The sequence below is a fragment of the Grammomys surdaster genome, unplaced genomic scaffold (assembly GCF_004785775.1).
Source record: "Grammomys surdaster isolate TR1022 unplaced genomic scaffold, NIH_TR_1.0 348, whole genome shotgun sequence".
NCBI classification, from domain to species: Eukaryota; Metazoa; Chordata; class Mammalia; order Rodentia; family Muridae; genus Grammomys; species Grammomys surdaster.
The window spans coordinates 103,050-123,313 of NW_021604767.1; the positions used below are offsets into that span (position 1 = coordinate 103,050).

The 20,264-nt window shown below is 38.6% G+C and overlaps 1 protein-coding gene across 5 annotated transcripts in view; it reads right to left on the reverse strand.

Annotated features, from left to right (window-relative positions):
- The window catches only part of Utrn (utrophin), a 429,847-nt gene that overhangs the window by 74,707 nt on the left and 334,876 nt on the right, over positions 1-20,264 (reverse strand). For all 5 annotated transcript variants that reach the window (XM_028779235.1, XM_028779234.1, XM_028779233.1 and 2 more), the window contains 3 exons: positions 16,684-16,830; positions 13,908-13,986; positions 10,531-10,591 (listed from right to left, as the gene is read on the reverse strand). In XM_028779235.1, the coding sequence (XP_028635068.1) occupies positions 10,531-10,591; positions 13,908-13,986; positions 16,684-16,830 (287 nt within the window). The remainder of the gene's footprint in view (positions 1-10,530; positions 10,592-13,907; positions 13,987-16,683; positions 16,831-20,264) is intronic.

Sequence of the window (20,264 nt, forward strand, 5' to 3'; positions counted from 1 at the left end):
TTCTTTCCTTCCTTCCTTCCTTTCTCTCTCTCTCTCTCTCTCTCTCTCTCTCTCTCTCTCTCTCTCTTTCTTTCTTTCTTTCTTTCTCTTTCTTTTCTTTCTTTTAAGTGGAGAAAGAGGGTCAGAACAAAATCCATACAAAATGTAAAAGCTAAGTATTTGAACAGCTGCAGGCTCCCTAGAGCAGGAAACTCTTGCCATAAAGCTCCCAGCTCGCCCAGAGCAGGCAACCAAAACAGAACCAAAGTAATGCCATCCCTCACAAGAGCAGCAGCCTATCTTCCAAGCAATAGCAAGGCCAGTAGGGGGAGGAGCTAAACACAGCACACCAAAAAACTATCCTGCCATACTGGGATGCTGTTACCAAATATCTTACTTCAACATCATACCTGGTCCAGGAAGGTGTCCCAAAATAAAACAAAATTTTAAGTATCCAAATGAATATTTAGGTTCAAAAATCCCGTGAAGCAAAGAATAGCTAGAGTAGAGACCTATCACCAGGGTGGCCAGCCATCTTGGGTTTGCCTTCATAGGAGAATCAACAACAAAACTTTGAAGTTTTTGATGAGGAAAAGTCTACTGAGTACCTGTGACACTTACATTTACTTTCATATACCCTAGAAAGTAAAACGTGAACCATATAAGAAAGTATACAAACAAACAAAATTAAAAATGCTGTATCCTAACACTGCAAAGAGGCCATGAACCAACCAACTGCATAGTCCAGCTTGTTTTGATAGACAAACAGGAAATATATGGATTTGTGGACAAACTACTGACTGCTACAAGAAGAGAATTTTCAAGCCTCTTTGTCCTTAGTAAAGAAGCTTCCACAACCCCTACTACCCGGAAAAAGTCAACTAATAGGAAGACATTCCACTTATCCAAAGGCTACGAGGTAGCTATATCCACCTACCTGCTACTCTGTATTCAGTTTCACACTAATTGGGATTTCCTGGCGTTTGCTACTTACTGTTTCCCTCTGATTATAGATACGAAGGCACACTAGGACAAACACTAAAGGCATCTGATTCATCACAAGCAGAAGCAGAAGAGAAGCAACTACATATGTTCCCACAGTCAGGACAATCACAGGGACAGAAAGATTTCTTCCTTGCTGAGCAAAGAGATAAAAGGCTAGGTTGGGACATATAATATTAAGTAATTGGATAATATTCTGCTAAGGCATTGGCTTACACATTCTGTACATTTTAATGAAGTAGGTTAAGCAGTAGAAGTCTCTATCTGCTGCCATTGAGACTCAAGTCATATTAATAGGATAATACTCCAGCGAGAGAACTAGACTTTTCTTTATGTGAAAAGTTCAGCTCACATTATGATGCTACTTGTGACTTAGGGGACTATGACTGCTGTTCTTCAGATGTGGGAGGAGACAGTGGAGAGAAGGCACTCAGACAACTTGCTGAGGGCCTCGGGCCAGAAACAGAATGGAGATCTGAACACAGATGGTCTGATTTAAGCCTGAGCTCTTGATATGGAAGTGGATTTGCAGAATTAAGGTTTTTAAATATTTCTTGATGAATCCATCCAGATTTGAGTCCACAGTCCATCATTATAATCACTCCAAACAACTTTTATCACTCTGCCTTGCCTCTCACCCCTGGCACATCTCGGGCCTGGATCTGCTCAATTACTTTGCCTTTTCTGAATCGAAGCAGCTGTGGCTGAGTACGGAGAAAAATCAGTCTACATACAGACTGTTTCTACTTTAAATATTTGATTCCCAGCTTCAAATGCCTGCCTTAGAATTTCTGACAAGTGCACTAAACTCCAAGATCACAGACCCCTTCCTTCATCCTTCTCCTTGCTTACCCAAAAGGAAGTTTCCTTCCCCAATATTATCTTGCCTTTGCCTCATACTTCACTGAAAAATTAAAAACTGATAGATTCTGTCCCCTACTCCCAAACTCTCATCATTCCCCTCCTCTACTTGCCTCTCTTAACTGAAAATCACTGATAATCAAAGTGGCCAATTCCCTACCAATGACTACAAGAAAAAAAATGTGCTATATTATCAGCTCTTCTCAAAATAAAACTGGTCTCCTCCAAAAGCCAGTTCTACTGCCAAATACACACACACACACACATACACACACACACACACACACACACACACACACACACACACACACACAGCCTTAAATATACATCTTCTGCTAGCTTTCACCCTTCCCCTACTTCTCTACAAACCAATCTCACCATCTATTATGCAATAGTCACACTTCCTGCTGTCACATTATCTACTCAATCAATTTGCCTTTGGCTCCTAACTTTTCTCCTCCATCCAAACCGGTCTTATCAAAACTGATAACAAGCCAAAAAGTTCCCAGTGGAAAAGCCCTAACTCTGGGGATAAGACATTTCCTACGGATATTATGTAATAGTTCTGAAGACAAGAAATGATAAGGGAAAAAGAAACAGATAATAAACCTAATTAAGGTAAAACATAAGCCCTGGGATTACTGTAGCAATTGTTTTACATATGGTTTATTAAAGTTGAATCTAGGAATCCAATGACCAATCAATTTAGAGGCCTCTAAACTATATAGTGAAACAAATGTTGTTAGTCTCGAGTGACATCAGTCATCCAAGTAATATAGTCTCAAAGCCCTAAGTGATGATATTTGCCACCATCATTGTCTCAGTGTTTGGTTTCTTCAAGTGTGGCCTAGAAGAAGAAATTCTAAGACCCCAGCCATCACCAATATATAATCTTGAGTCCTCACTCTGTGAACAGGATGGACAGGCTAAGTGGCTGCTGGGGCAGGAAGGGACTGTACATAAATGTGAAGAGTAACTCCATGATCCTCAGGCAACAGGAAACTTCTCGAACCTTATCACACATATTTTATCTTTTGGACTACTGAAGGCAGGAAAATTAAGATTATATTTTCAGGGACAGAATTAGAAACTGACATGGTTAAGGAGAGAGCTTGACAGTCAACATTCCAAATCAGAGAGCTTTGCTCATAATGCAAATGTGACAGATTGTGAAGGGCCAGAGTCATCCCTAAAAATGTACTGGCTCCTCATGGTAATGAGGACATGAGGAAGAAAATACAAAATACAAATAGTAAAGAATCCTGTTGGTTTCCACTCTAAAGTACACTTAAAAATAATTTGAGATTCAGGAGCAACTCTAAAGGCACAGCTATGAAAGTAGGTTCACTACATCCCTAAATTCAGAAAATCAATATCGAGGGCAGGGATAACAGAATAGTTGGTATAGAGCTATGAGATAAGCTTTGCTGGCCCTTGGCTTTAAAGGACCTGCAGAATTAATGTTCAGGGTGGATAGACCTGGTGTAAGGGGAGGGGCAGGCGATACTTTGTACAGGGCACTAAAGACTGATTAGAAGAGTGAATATGCACACGCTCAATAAATACAGAGATCCCCAACTGCTACCTGATCACCCCTTCACCTCCCTTTCATCCTCAAATAAGGGAACTCGGGCAACCCATCAACACTACCATCTTCTTTTGCTTTGTCCCTGGGGAGCCTGGCATGGCTCTGACTCAGGGCATGGACGTCAGGAATATGACTTCACCAAAGAATTTTATCATTGTATACTTGTGGTTTCATTTTGAATGGTGGATGTGCATCTATTAGCTTCTCAAAAAAAAAAAGTCACCTGTTCATCTGTTCATTTATTTTTAAAGCAGATTAATAATTACCTCTAATTTGTTCTAGATGGCTTCTTGTGTTGTTTTGCTTTAAAGCCAGAACAGAAGATATTCTACTCATTTTAAAATTCTAATCATTATTACTTTTGCACTTTTATTTAATAATAACATTAACTATTCAATCTTCATGAAATGAAGGGTATACATACTTCTTTTGTAGATGGCTTCACAGCAATCCTTCCTGTGTCAGACAGCAGACACTTACAAATTGAGTATTTTTCTAATGCTAAAAATCAAACTTTAGGGTTGGCGATATGGCTCAGTAAGTAGAAGTGTCTGCCGCCCAACCTGCCAGCCTAAGTTGACCCTGGAACTCACATGGTGGAAAGAGATAACAGTTTGTTCAAGTTTTTTTTTTTTAACCTCCCTTCTATACTGGGGCAGCCCCTCCCTCACATAGACACAATCATTCAATTGATAAATGCGCAACTTAAAATTTTATTTATTTTTAAAATTAAGTGTGTGCCGGAGGGGAATATGCATGTGAGTACAGGTAGTCCAGAGGCTAGAGAATTTCCCTGGAGCTGGGGTTCCTAACAGGGTCTGGGTGCTGGGACCTGAACTTGGGCCTTGGGCAAAGGCAACACATGCTCTTTAATCACTAAACTATTCGTCTGCTCCAATAATTAAAAAAAGGAAAGAAAAGAAAGAAACTTTAAACTGAGGATGAAGGTGCTATTACAGTGCAGTGGTGCTAAGGGATCTAGAAGTTTCTAAGCCAGAGTCTTATGCCATGGCCCCAGAAATGGACACACATGAATGTTAGGAAAGGCGATGGTGTTCTCAAAGACACTGCCAGCTCCATCTTCATGATCTCATTGAACTAGGATGGGGGTGGACATGGGAGATGCTTCCAGCCGCAGCTTCCTGTTAGCTGCTGTGTAGGGCTGCCAGTCTGCTGTTCAGTTTCCTATGTTAGCCAAGGTGTGCTCATCCGTCTGAAGCTAACTCGAAGCACAGGGGAAATTTAGTAACCCCAAAGTGCTTATATCCTGTCATAAGGCAATTTTGTTCTTTCCACCCATCAGCAGAGCTGGCCCAGTGAGTTTAAAATATTTATAATCCAATAACAAATCACAGACCCAATTCTTATTAAAATAGATTTTCAAATTTTCTTGTGCTTTGATTCCATTTATTTCTTTATCATTTAAAGCAAAAAAAAAAAAATCAAACATACACACACACACACACACACACACACACCCTTTCCTCTTTAAAGGGACTCAGTGTTTCCTGTGGGCCTCCATTTACAAATCTGGAGCCCAGAGATTATAATCTGTCCTCTGGACAAGGGAAATGGAGGAACCATTATTGTAGGGAGATATGCAGAAGGAAACATTTTTCTTATACTGGGAATTAAACCATTGCTATAGATTCACTTGTTTCTGGTTTGAACTTTCTAGAATCTTTAAAAGTAAACTGCCTCCGATCACTTAAACTGTTGCTGGTAGACACGCAGATTCATGAGCGTCCTATGTTTTTCTTTTTTCTTCATGAGCTTTCCTTTTCATGTCTGGTTGAGTATTAGTTTCCTATAATAGCCCATCTTCCCTACCCATAGTTAGAGAAAAGCAACGCTGCCATCCTGCCTAAGCGAGGTCCACAATCCCCAAGACATTCACTATGGTTCTTTCCTCTACACTGGGTAAGTAGTTTATCCATGACAAACATACATAGTGTAGATAAACTATTGGAATGAGGTAAAGAAAACTTGCCCCTAAAATGTAATTTATGCTTTTATTTTCTACCGTTAATAGATTGGAGCAGGTAAAGAATAAACTTGAGAAGTCAGATGGGATATCGGAGAGCTTTGGGGGATACCAACAATGGACATGAAAATAGCAAAACACAAAGGGTGACAGGTTACAGAAAATGTCACTTTGGATCTATTCATAGTTGTGGTTACTACAATGAAAGAAGAGAAATACTATAAACACTTGACAGTATAGACTACTCTAGATAACACTTCATTATACAGAGAATGTACTATGCATCTTCTGTATCATCAGATGTTACAGAAACATCCAGATTCAAGATGAGTGTGTGAGACCATTTGTGACACATAGGGTTCTATGTACAATTAACATCTGTATTTTAGAGAAAGAGACAGAGACAAGTGGAAAGTTGAGATGGTGAAGGTCTGTCACAAAGGCAAGAGAGTCAACTGTACTTCAGTGAGGGCTTGCAAGAGAGAAAAGCACTCAGAATCTAGAGAAAATACTGGAGGAGGAGAAAGGAGAATGGACCTTTCTCTTCATCTTCCATGGTCCTGTGATGGTGCACTTTGCTGTCTATGATGAGCAGTACTGTCAGCCTACTTGCTTTACGGTAGTAGAGAAAGGAATTCTCTGATTTACACAAGAGCACTTTAACCCATGATTAAGCACAGGGTGATCTTTCCTTAATCATCCACAGTGAATTCTCCTCTGACCTCCACACTAATACCATTGCACATGTGTCCCCAACATGCATCCACACCCCAAAACCAAATATATAGAGATATAGTAAAAGTGTTTTAATCTGATGTACGAGGAATAATAGGTAAGTTTAGCCAAAAGCCTTAGCCGCCTCTCCTTTCCATCCCATACTCCCTGCAAGTTAACATTTAGCTAGGGAAACTTGTACAAAACACATGATGTGGGACTAAAACTTTACGATGGATAGAGCTAGGATTCATAATGGGTTTGTGTTCTGTATGTCGTGAAAGTAGTAGAAGCCAAAATCAAACTTCCTAAACTCAGAGTAGAGTGAGCTGCCACTGGACCATCTTAGGAAGAAAAATACAGATTTATCTTGGAAAGTCTCCCATCTAGGCAGCAAACAGAGATTAAAGATGTGTGTCAATAGAAGATACTGCTATAGTCTCGCTCTTAACTATCTTGCTTCCCCAGACTTGCTCCCTGAAGTTGCACTACTGGGAAGCCGTGGAGCCATTCCAAGGCAGGACTCGGGACAGCACCATTAGGAGAAGCCTTTGAAGTTCCCTCCTCTTTCTGTCTCTGGCTTCCTAACTATGAGATGGGCAGCTGAGGGGTTCTGCTCATCCACAGACTTTTCCTATGATATGCTTTTTGGGAACAGGCCAAAAATCATGCCTTGGAGCATCCAGACTGTAAGCCAAAACTAACTTGTTTTTCTTTTTGTTCTTCCAGTTTTTAGGTCCCCCCTCCCCCCCCCATACACACACACAGTTTCATGTATTCTGGTGATTGGAATGGATTCATAGGGAGTGACACTATAAGGATGTATGGTCTTGTAGGAGGAACTATGGCTGGGCTGTGAGTTTTCTAAAGCTCAAACAAGGCCCAGTGGCTCACACACATTCAGTTTAGCATGTCCATTGATGGCATTCTTGCTCAGCTCATGTTTGGGCAGACAAGTTGATGAGACGTTATGGGTGTATCTTCCAACGTTACTAGGAGACACACTCACAGTAAACTCCTTGATCCCCTGGCTCTTACAAGCTTTCCATCACCTCTTCTTCGATGTTCTCTGACCCTTAGGTGAGGGAGTGTCTGGAGATGTACCCACTGGGACTGGCCTCCACACTCGGCATTTTGATTCTTTCTGAGCTTGTTTATTCCCTCTCCAGCATCTGTTAGTGTACCAGGAACCTGACTAGCACAGGCACTGACAGAGTCATGCCACACAGACATGTTCTCACAGTTCAGATCTACATCCTGATGCTCTTCAAAGACATGACACTCACTGCTATGCACTTCAAAATGCTAATAAAGGAACATCTTGAAGTGTATTCCATGTTTTTAATTAACCTATAAAATTAAGGTATAACCTAAAATTAAGTTTGACCTCTCCTTTCAAAACCTCTTACTGCACTCTAGCATTACACGTATGGAAATGCAGAATTAAAATTTCTACTTGAATACTATTTTCTGATGGCTAAATTAATTCACTCACTTTGTCCCAGGAAATTTTAATGGTGTGACAATAATGCTAAGGTTTTTAACATTTTTTTCTACTTATTTGTACAGGCATGCAAAGGGAAGTACACATTAAAAGCCCTTTCATTCATCATTTACTTGGTTATGAATTTATCCAAGGATTGAATTTTGTTTTTGTAACAATTCTAAGTGAAATACTGGCTCTCTAACTCTACCTCCCAAGTTTTATGTTCCTTTTTTCTATGGGGAAATAAACTGGAAAGTTGCATAACAGAGTAAATAATGAAACACTGCCAGATTAATGAATTTTATAGAACCTGGAGAATTTGCTTTAAATTGTGAATACCTTAAAAGACATTTAACGCTAAATCTATATGTATTTACGAAATGACCCACTTCCCACTGGGTAGCTACAAAGCCATGCTCATCAGCCAGGATCTGAGTCACAAAGTACAAGCAAAAATCAAGTGCAAAAAAGACAAGAAAGCAAGATGAGGACCTGGTGGTTGGAGGGGAGCGATGGAGGCCGGAAGAGGACAGGAGAGAGTGAGGAGATGAATAGTGCCAGAATGTATCATATGCGTGTATGAAACTGCCAAATAGCAATTACTAAAAAAAAAAAGAAAAAGAAAATCTGATATTTACTAAGATATATAAAACATTACAGGAAGCTTAACCTTTAAACATCATCGTTAAAGAATTGCCAGTGCTGTTTTATATATTATTGTTCCAGTGTTGGTTATGAGCAAGTAATAAGATGTCAGATATACCAACTTTTCTCCCACGTGTTTTCTCTTCATGAGAATTGAGTGTCTGAGCAAGAACACTCTTCCACTGTACCCCAACATAAACTCTAGGGATTAGAGGGGGTCTAGCTGCTTAATCCTTGGTCATCTATCACTGATGTGAACAAATGGAAGTTCTCCAGCTAGTGGATGTGTGTGTGTGTGTGTGTGTGTGTGTGTGTGTGTGTAATGATGAGCTTTAGAAGTCTCCCCCCATCCCCCCCTATACACAAAAAAACCCAAGAAAATCAATGTGTGTGAGCTTCACTGAGTAAGAGACTTCCAATTTTCTTTATATAATGAAAACAAATACTGATTTATTAGATCAAGTGTACATTTTTTAAAAAATCTGATCATAGAGGAATCCAGTCAAAACAATCCATTAATTAATTCTAATCAATCTTTATGGAATTCTAAACTTGGGGCTGTATATACAATCATTTTTTAATGCTACCACACAAAAAGCTTCCAAAGACTAGCACTGAGTCTGGCAGGGATGTGTTTCTGGGAGGTCTACAAGGATCACATTCCCAGCCTCTTCAGATTGTCTCTGTTCCCAGGATGGCATTCCACTTCCGCCATCTTCAAAGTTGCTTCTGTACTTCCCTCTCTCAGTCTGGCTTCTCCTCAGCTGGTCTCCTCCTCTTAAAAGGCTCTCAGGATTTCACTGACTATCAGGACAATCTGCCTATGGTAGTCTACAGCCTGAAGACTGTTGCTAAATGTTGTTGCTGATACTATTATGTATAAGAAGAAATGGGTCAAAGTCCCAGGGGTTAGGATTGGACTTCTTTAAGGGAAGGGCTTATTCTGCCTTAGATTTATAACTAAAGCCTTATTACATGGTTCAGATCAATATTTACCCAAGCAGACTAAAGCTATTGAATATTATCGCTGTAGTTATTATTAACTGAACTAAAAATGTAAAACAGCTAAGAAATTTTAAATTTTTAATTAGATGGCCACAACTGCTTTCAATAAAGATAAGTCATCTCATGCAGTCTCGGGCTCCTTTCCATTCATGTCTGCAGAAATTACACACCCATCAGTTGCTTTGATGCCTCATTCTAGAATTCCTCAAAACTCAATATACCAAATGTTGTCTCTGAACAAAAGAGTTAAATCCTCAGAAGACAATGTAACACATACTGCTTAATACATTTTTATAGATGATGAAAAGTTTGTTTTTAAAATGAGAGTGGATTTCAGGATAGAAGGAAGGGCATATTAAAAGGTACTATTCAACAAATATTATTTTCACAAGCTTTTCTCAAACAAAGATCAGACAGGTCAATTAGCATTGGCATAGGATTTTCAAGAGAGCACACTTTGTTTCGGACATTTTACAAAGAAAACTTGGCGCAGAGATTTTTTTTTTTTATTCAACTCGCCCAAGGCCACACAAGCTAATGTGAGCCACAGATGTCTTTTGATACTCGCTGTGCACTCTCAAAATTACAACCCAGTTCTCCTAATACATAATGGGGTTGATGACAATGCTTAGTGCTGGATTGCATTGTAAATCAACTGCTTCACTAATTTCCACTCCTAGGGATAAGAGAAGAGTGCTTCATCATTCTTTTCTGTGACAAAATATAGAGTAAGTGAAGGACCAGCATCCTACGATGATGTGTAAACTAGACAAAGTCAGAACATGTCACATAAGAAGAAACAGGAAAGTGAAGCTAGGCTGAAAAAAACTTATGAGGAGGAGGAAGAGGAGGATGAAGATGATGATAAAATAGTAACTCAGTGCCCTTTCCCCAAGGCCAGAAAGACCTAATAAAGGACAACTCACTGATTTTGAAACGAATTTCTTTCCATTATTAATCATGCATAGCTTCCTCCTGGTAACTGGATTGAATTCTGTTATTAAAAGTACAGGGAGCTGAGTGGTGCACATCATTACTTCCCACACTCAGAAGACTAAGGCTAGGGTTGGGGGTGGGGGGGACCTCCTTGAGTTCAAGGTCAGCCAACCAAGTTTCATAAGTTCCAGGCCAGCCAGGGCTACAAAGTGAGACCCTGCCTCAGGTCACACAAACAAACAAAAAGACAAACAACAAAATAAATTATGTAAGAGAATAGGAGCACTCTTAAATTATTTGGTACCTAAAAGAGAACTGAAGTCGACTTACTTGATGTAATAGGGCACTTTATTATGCGAAATGGATCTCTGCCACGGCAGCTGGACTGAAGCTGAGGAAACAAAGGGAAGTTATTGGAAGCAGCAAGCCTTACACCTTAATGTAAAACAAATGAACACATTTCATAGCAAATCTTGAGGGACCCGTTCTGGCTCTAAGCTGAATTCCTGTAATTAAGAAAAGCAGGAGCCCAAGCAGAGAACAGCTTTAAAGCTTCATGTGAAGTGAGGAAAAGAACCAAGACTCAACTTCCAGAGCTGATTCTGTCAGATCCTATTGATGAAAATACTTTCACAAACTCAGGTTATTGTTCATAAACATTACAACACAGAACTCAGTGCCATCTGCAAAGGGTGCTCCCTATACATTGTGTATTCAGAATTAAAGCAACAATTCTCAAGATGGAATTTCTAGATCACTAATGGTATTCTTCACTTTGCACCATATTCATAAGGGCTTAGCTATTATGAACAGATGGCACTCAAGCAACTTAAATTATAAAAAGTTTTTAGAAAGAAAATTTAACATAAAAATAGGCAAAGTTTTTTTTTAATGAGCCAAGCAGATCATCTAAGAATATCAGATACTTATTTTCATCTGAAATACTTAAAAACAGTTTTCCATGTTTGTAATATGTTTGAGATGTTTGCCATGATAGAGATACTATGCCTTTTACTGGAAGTACTTACCTTTCGAAATTCTCTTTACTGATTACTTGTAAAGATACGTTACTGTCTTAGTAAACCATTTATTTAAAAACTTAATGAATTTAGAACCAGAGAAATTTTGCTAAGCAAGGTACCAGGTAAATTAAAATGAAATTTTACAACTCTCTCTAGACCTTCACATAGACATATGTCACTATGTTTTTTTCTTAATTTCTTGGCGCATTGATATCTTACAAATATGCAACATTCTAAACTCTGCCAAACATTCCAAATCCATATTTTATTTTGGAAATGCTGCAAGATCCACACAGCAACGTTCAGTTTGATAGAGAAGAAGCTAAATACACAGAGTTAAAAATAGCTGCCCAAGGGCTGGAGAGATGGCTCAGCAGTTAAGAGTACTGGCTGCTCTTCCAGAGGTCCTGAGTTCAAGTCTCAGCATGGCTCACAATCATCTATAATCAGATTCAATGCCCTCTTCTGGTGTGTCTGAAGACAGCAACAGTGTTCTCATAAACTTAAAATAAGTAAATAAATCTTGAAAGAAAGAAAGGAAGGAAGGAATAAGAAAGTCTTATGATATGAGGTCTGGAGAAGGAGGAGAAGGAGAAGGAGAAGGAGAAGGAGAAGGAGAAGGAGAAGGAGAAGGAGAAGGAGAAGGAGAAAAGAAGGAGAAGGAGACGAAGAAGAAGCAGCAGCCACCGCCCAAAGTCCTTCCCAAACTGATGCAGTTCAGATACCACCACATCTTTCCAAATATTAGTTCAGCAAACTTCCTCCTTAACAAGTGTTCTGGTCTAGATCAAAGGCAAGCCCTCATCTTTCTAACTGTGTCCATAGATGTTCCCAAACAGACAAGGAAATGAAGAATCATGTATGCCAAAAAAATGATAGCCAGTGTCATTTAATGTTGGCACCAGGCTAATAAGCCAGGTTTTATTACGTGTCTCAAGGAACAGGCTTCTTTAATAAGCATGGATAAAGTCCAAGGAACACAATCAAACCAAAGACCATAAGCAGCAAGGAATAAGAATTATGAAATGTACTAATTGCAAGTTTGCTCACACTCCTTCATTTATTTAACAATTACTTTAATTTGAATAACCAAGCTTCCTGGACTGTCAGCTGAACACTGAAAGGCCATATGCTTGAGCACCATGAAGTGTATGTATGGTCATTCTGCAATGGTTCATGGCTGAAGAAATATGAACTAGATTTCTATGGGAAAGGTTGTCAGGTGAAAAGTTAGGGTTTCGTCAATATTAGCAAATAAATTGATCATTTGAACTATAGAGTCTCAGTTATTTACAAATGCCTCTTTAATTTGGCCTTAGTTACTCTACAGGGTTTAGAAATCTATAATACTTAATATCTAATGAGTATAACAGGAGCCTATTTATTTTAACAATAATGCTATCCATATGTTAAACATTAAAACAATCCATCCCTATTCACCAGGAAGGGCTATACAACACTCCAAGATAAAGACCTACAGGCTTAGTTTAGGAGCTGAAAATGAGTAAGTCTTAGAGGTAGGGGATAGCAATCGACAAATTTGACTTCACGAGAATGCAAAAGTAAATAAAGCCTGGCCCTTGATCCTTTGATTCAGATTCCCAGTTTTGTCACAGTGATGAGAGAGAGAGAGAGAGAGAGAGAGAGAGAGGGGGAGGGATGGAGGGAGGGAGGGAGAGAGAGAGAGAGAGAGAGAGAGAGAGAGAGAAAATACTAAGACAAAACACCAGTGGGATTAACTTAATCAGGAAACATGGAGTTTGACTTCAAGTTTTTCTATAGAAAATAAGAATTTCCATAATTGAAAAGTATTCTTGGCCTTGAGCTTAAAATTTACTTACATTTAATTAAATAACCCAACTTGTTTTTTTCCATATACTTCCCATAGGAAATTAAAGGAAAGGCATTAATATGTGCTGAAAACATCTTTGCCAAGGTGTGAGTTGGGTGCTTTGTCTAACAGGATAGACTACAGCATTTAATTCTTGAGGCGATCTGAGGAAATAGGTATGCAGAGATCAAGAAATGAAGTTTCAAAAATCCTCAGGTCTAGTAAAAGACAATGTTAACGTTTAAATTCAATTTGGAAATTTCAAAGTTCAGCATTCTTAAATATCATCAGAAGTGAATGGCAAATAAAACAGTGCTCAAAATTATTTACCCAAGTCTTAATGAAGTGCACATAAAATTAAAAATTCCAGTTAGGGATGTTCCATTAAACCTGCCTTCATGCCCAAGAGATGAATACCTTGAGCCTAGTAAACCAACATTTTCTCATTTAAGTATTTATATAGTGATTTAAAAATGCATGTGTAGCTTGAAAAAAACTAAGTATACATATACAGAGAGAGAATTGATATAAACTAATTAAAAACCTTACAGCATAAAATTTTGGTATGAAACACTCATAACCTTTGCATGATAAACATCATATATGTTATCATAACCAATGTTTAAATGAGAAAACGTATCTAGAGACAAATTTACTTTGGTTTTCCTTTGAAGATTTACCAATTTGCATACTGTATTACATAAGCAGTAAGTAATATTTCACGAATACTGTCTCTTAAATATGTATTTATTTAAAGTATAGTTAGAGCAAAGATATAGCTTCTTGGGCAGAACTGAAGGAACTTGCTAATTCATTCAAATTAAACAAGATAACTCAAATTTATTGAAACTTACTGGACAGAAAGTGTTGAGAAGATGGCCCAAAGTCTCTGTGGGCTTCCTGAAGCTGTTTAAGGCGATCGTCCACGGAAACCTGCACACATGCACAAGCCAGATGAAACTGTTTGCTTCAAGACAATGTTTTTTATAATATCCTTGACTTCATTACTTTATCAAGTTGCTCAATGAATTCATTACTGCTTGGACAGAAAACTTCTCTTATTATTGCAGTCGTATGGAAACCATCTTGTGACATTAATTAATGGTAAAGAAAGCCAGAGATGATTCTAAACTATATGAACTTTAAATCTATGCAATAACCACATTAGCTAAACATTATTATGGTTATCACTTTAGTGATGAAGAAAGTGAGACACAAGGAAGGACTTGAGGGCACAACTAGTCAGAACAGCATGAATATTCATGCCTTGGCCATCGGAGGCCATATCTATGCCTTACCTTAAAACTGTTCTCCCCCACTTCACCACAGGAAGCATGCTTCTAAGGCAGCTTAGGATGGGGCCATGAGAGGAGCCCTTACCCATCCCTCTTTTATAAAAAAGGTGATAAAAGTGCCACAGAGGCTGTGTGGGAAACAGAGCTTAGAGAACTCTAAAGATAAAGATATAAACAGATTGACAGATATGGAGACAGGCAGTTACACAGATTGAGAGGTATATTGATAAATAGGTGTGAAGGTAGACAGACAGACAGATGGAACATAGATAAAAAAATGAATGTGTGAAATGATAGAAGAGAGAAAACAGAAGGCTGGGTGTGAAACATCTTCTGATTTTCCTACAAGTTTGCATCTGATGATCTCTATCAAAACAAAGAGGAGCCTCTGAGCATCTGAGCATCCCTGCTCATGGCTGTAATATGTGACCAGCGTATCCCAGCACTCCTTTCTATGGTTGTCAGTGCGAATTCTATAGTTACTGTGCCACATGACAAAGACAGTTATGAAACCAAATGCAAATGAACAACAATCGCATACAGCCTTCTGACATTTCCATTTCCCTAGCCCTGTTATTTGTCTCTGCAGTGCTGGTGTGCTGTTCCATTTGGATGGACAATTTCATTTTCAGCTCACTGTAAATAAAACTTGTATCTGTCTAGCTCACTGGGCAGCTCAGTTTTCTCCTGGTCAGCTATGCAAAATTGCGTTAAGAGTCCGCTTCATTCATGATGAGAAATGCTCAAATGTCATATTTTATGAGTAAGTAGGCTGCTATTCCTGAGATTTAACAACACTGTCTGCTAACGTGGATTTTCCTTTGCTTATCCAGGACTGATATTTGAACTCTAGCGGGTACCAGCATCAAAGATAAGGGTAGAAGAATGCATGTTCCCATCAAATCTAACATGCGGTCTGACATCTTTAGAGATGGAGATACAGAGGCAAAGCAAAAGGAAATCAAGAAAGACTGAAGAGCAATCTTCAAAGGAGTAGCATGAATGATAATGAGGCAGAGGAATAGAGCAGAAGCAAAAAGGAAAAGTTTCAGACATCTCTGTGAGCACATACAAACTTAATATGTTTGACCTGACTACTCCCAGATTATTGACATTCTTCACAAGGATAGGAAAGACTGTCAAATATGAAATATTCACATCTCACACTTTCAATTTCATTAAGAAAATATGGACTATTAAGTTAAAAGAAAATTAATTGACATTCATTTATTCTACGTGAAGTGGGGTGAGGGAGGGCGGGACACAGGTGCCACAGAGAATCTTTTAGTAGTTGGTCCTTTCCTTCTATCATGTGGGTTGCTGGGAACAAATTCTGGTGTCTGTAAATGTGCTTACCTACCGAACCCAATCTCAGTGACTTCCTTGTGCATCTTGATGTTGGGTAAATACAAGAAACATATTATAACCTAAAGTGTATCATACTTGGCAAATAAAATGATTGAACTTGCACACTTGTCTTAACTGTCATATATATCGTAGAGAAACTAGTCAGAATTATTTACTGTTACTTTTCTAGTTACAGCCTCCCCTGCTAATTTGCAGCAAAAAAGCATAGCTGTTTTGACTCCTAGCAGGCAGAGACCAAATGTGTCACAGATTGTTTGTACATGAGCTCCTCCTTGGCATGCACAGTAGTCAGCCAATGCTCATACTGAGAACACTCATGAGCCCTGACTCAGTTAAATCTGGAGTCCACAAGTAAGGTCCAGAGCCGTTGAAACAGTTGCCTTGGGAAAGTTGGCTCTAGAAGCTAAGTGCAGGTGTGCTTTCTGTAAACTAGGAAAGCTCCTGCACAGCAAACAATGCCAAGAGAAAGACTTTGTAACTTTTCAAAGGAAAAAGAACACATAATGAAGGTAAGAAAATCATTCCTTTACAAGTCATGACAGGACAAATGATTCTGTGGCAGACTACAGGTTACAATTGCCCCAACTTACTGGATTTTGTGTAATTTTCTACAAGTATATATAATTTAAATATAAATTATGACTCTACAAGTATATATAATTTAAATATAAATTATGATTCCATACTCATAAGCAAATTATGCTTTTCATTTCAAGATATAGAAAGACAATACTTGCTTGCTAAATTCTTTATCAAATACCTTCAGTAAAGAGAGAGGCGAGATAATGTGTGGTTTAAAAGTGAGGCGGGTTTTAAAGACCATCCAAGGGTTTCTGTTTGTGCGCATCCTAAAGTGTGTTTTTCAGGTTTAAAAAAACACCCATTGCACAGCCTCCTGACATCTTCATTCCTGTTCTGTACTCTTTATGCAGTGTTAGACAGCATTCTGAAAGGGCTGAGCTGATACCTGTAAAAGCTTCCATCGCATATTAAGGTCATCCAGCTGGCGAGACATCTTTAGAGACGGATGCAGGTCAAGTGGAGACAGCTGACTGGACAGGTCATTCATTGTTTTAACTTTTAAGTTGATTGGTGCAATTTCTTCTCTAAATGCCTGGTAGAAGACAGATTATTTTAGAATGTCACCAGAAGAGACTTTCTCAAAAGCCAGAGTTGCCATCTTCCTACTGAAGACCTTGGGAAGGCCAACGTGAGGCTGTCAAGTAGAGATGCAACTTGACAGGACCTGACCGGATCAGGCCTGGATTAACCTATACAGTCAGAGACTCCCTGAGCATTTAAGAATGTGGGCAATGGGAAAAACTCAAGTTGCAAACACAATTAAGACACGAAACATTTCTGTCCCGTCTATTATGTGCATACCATTGTCCACTTGCTTCTTCTTTACTTTCATACTTTCTGTATGTAGCATGGCTGCCTTACTCTTTTAAACCACCAGATGCAACCAGTTGACTTGAACTCAGTCATGCTTAAATTAGGTGTCAAGAAAAAAGTAGCTTTTCCCACTACTAACCTATGATTATTGGACACTGGAGAGAAAAGCTCCGTGTCTCCCAGAACCCACTATGATCACAGACTGTGCTTAGAGGAGGGACAGGAAGAGCAGAGCATCATGGAAAAGCTACGGATGAGTCTCAGAACTGAACTGCTGCCTCTGGGTGCAGAACAGACAGGTAAAAGGTGTATGTCCTGGGTGAGCCTATGAAAGGGAAGCTAGACTTTAGAGCCAATGAGACAAAACAGCATAATGATACATTCATTGCCCCCGTTCTCCACAGAATTCCACCTGTTTAAAGCAGTGGTTGGCTTTCTCTGACAACTCTTAGATGACCTGGATCCTGAAGTGCCTTAGTTAGGGCACTTCCCTGTGCAGCCTTGCCTGCAGGCCCTTTCCCAGCATCCCTGGGATTTTTGTTCAGTGCTACTAGCCCCACTGTGACTTTCAGCCAACATATCAAAACACGCAAACCACAAGTCACGTGACATGGCATAGCTACTCTGACAGTTCAGAGCTATTCTAACCCCACTGCTGGACATCTCAGATTTCAGTTCTTAGCCTTGTAAGCATTCACATTCTTCCTGTCCAACAGAAGAAGCTGGTTGAGAAGAGATACTTACCTACAGTTAGAACTTGGCACACATGTGCAGACATAGACAAAGACACACAGACACAGACACACACACACACAGACACACACACACATACACATACAGTAGTACTCATCTGCTGTTTTTCTGATATTACAGTAAACAACTGAATCTATCTCTTTTATTCCTCTGTCTTATGTCAGATTTTAGGACAGTTAACCAGCTTTCTAAGAAGATAGGGATAAAATTTTGCCTCCCCTAAAACTTATCCTGAATTAGTTGCTAAAACCCAATATTCAGGGATCGATTTTTTTAGTGGTAAATCAGGGAATATATTTTAGTGTTTTCAATTTCTTGACTATGTTTAAAGGCATGTGGTTAAATGCAAAGGAGAGTTGAAGAACAAACCACAGGAAAAGAGACGAAAAGCCAGAAACCAACATGGAAAACAGAGCTGTCAGAAACAGCAGTATATGAACTCTGTTTGACTCTGTAGACATGAAGTCACCAGGTGTTTGATATGATCTATTTCCAATCTCAGCAGATACCAGTGTATCAAAGGAAGTCAGAAGAAAGGAACCCTCAAAAGACACATGGCCTGTAACAATATGGAAAGAGACAGAATTTTGATTTTCAGTTAGTTTTGTCTATCCCCACTGATATTGGACATCTAAAGATGGTCCGATGTGCACATGCAGACAGATGTGCAAATCCAGTTATCAGACATGCAGTGAAAAGTAACAGGCCTGACAGGTGCAAAGGACTAACAAATAAGACAGGTGTGGGGGACAGAGGGAAGTGTGGGTTAGCGTTAGACACAGAGCTTTTCAAAGTGGACTCTGAAACAATTCAGATTCGCTCAGACACAGGTGAACACACATGCTAGAACTCAAAAGTTTCCAGGGCTTTTTTAACAGTGATTTTTTTTAAGCTTGATATATTAACACTCTCTTTCACATTTAAATTCAAAGACCCTATAACTGCATCCATAATTTAAAATCAATATCCTTTTAGCTTTAGGTATTAAAATTTAAAATTAACATGCTATTTGATAGGTTTCTAATTTTAGATAACAACCAGTTTTATATCAACAGATGGTAAAGGTACTTTAGAATTTGATCATAACTTCATGTATAATTTCAAGACAGGATTTTTTTATTTTAAGGAATAATAAAGAAGCTTATATTTCTACTATGCAAAAATCCTGTTTTGTTTTGTTTTGTTCTGTTAAAAGTCATAGGTGAAAACATGAACAGAGATTTGACAGGAAAGTCTTTTTGGCTCTGTTTTCTCTTTTATGGCAAGGTGTTTTTATGGCAATGAGGAAACTTTCTATCAAGGAAGTTTACCTTTTGCTTTTAAGAGGTTCCAAATTAAGGGGCTTGAAATAAACGGAGTTATAAATGGCTTTCAGAATCACCACGTGTTCTTGTATAAAGAACTAATTTATCATGTTTTGACTGTACTTTCCTATAAGAGACTGAGTCTACGTACCCCTCACTGCTATAAAAACAGAAACATCTGCCACTATCAAAGGTGCTCGTTAGACTGTTGGCAGGTGTGTGTCTCAAACCCGTCTGGTACCAGAAGGTGTATATGCAGAAAACAGCATTGTTATTAAAGATAACTTTAGCAGCTGAACTTATTCATTATTCCTGAAGATTTTCTTTTCCAGCTGTGCTTTGACATATTTACTAATATTTTGCAACTTCTCGTATCTAGTGTTTTGCTTCCCATAAACCTTCAGTAAGAGAGAGGATATATACTTTAGGGAACATGTGAATTATTACATTCATTGAATTTATTTTACTTGGTTTAGTAAGACTTGAATTTTTAATTTTTACTTCCTAAGATATAAAAGTAATTTGATCCAATTTATTCTTTCCCATTAGACTATTTGTTTTTGTGGTTTTGCTTTTGTTTTTTGAGCTTCCCACTTAAGTAGATTTGAACAAAAGAATTTGGCTGGAGAGGCAAGTCATCCCTTTAATTAAGGCTGCTTATTCTCAAACTGTTGGGTCTTTTCTCCAGATACAAATTTTCATTTTTCACAACTTATCCCCAATTATCATGTGGTACTTTCAAACTCATAAAGGTAAATTCCCCCTCAAATTCAGAGGTATTTTAGTTGTTGATTTTTGATACTAATTTGTATTTTGTAAATCACTGAAAGACTTTCTAGGGTTTAAAAACTAGTTAAGCTGGATTTGGTGTCAAAGGTCTGTAATACCAGCTACATGGGAGGCTGAGGCAGAAAGTCTGCAAGATTAAGGCCTATTTGGCCTATGGAGTGAGTTCAAGACTAGCCCAGATACCCTAGCAAGATCTTGTCTCAAAATAAAAAGTAAAAAGAAGGCTTTGCATACAGTTGAATGGTGCTGCATTTGCCTAGAATGCACAAGGCCCCAAATACAACCCACAATATCTAAGATAAAAAAA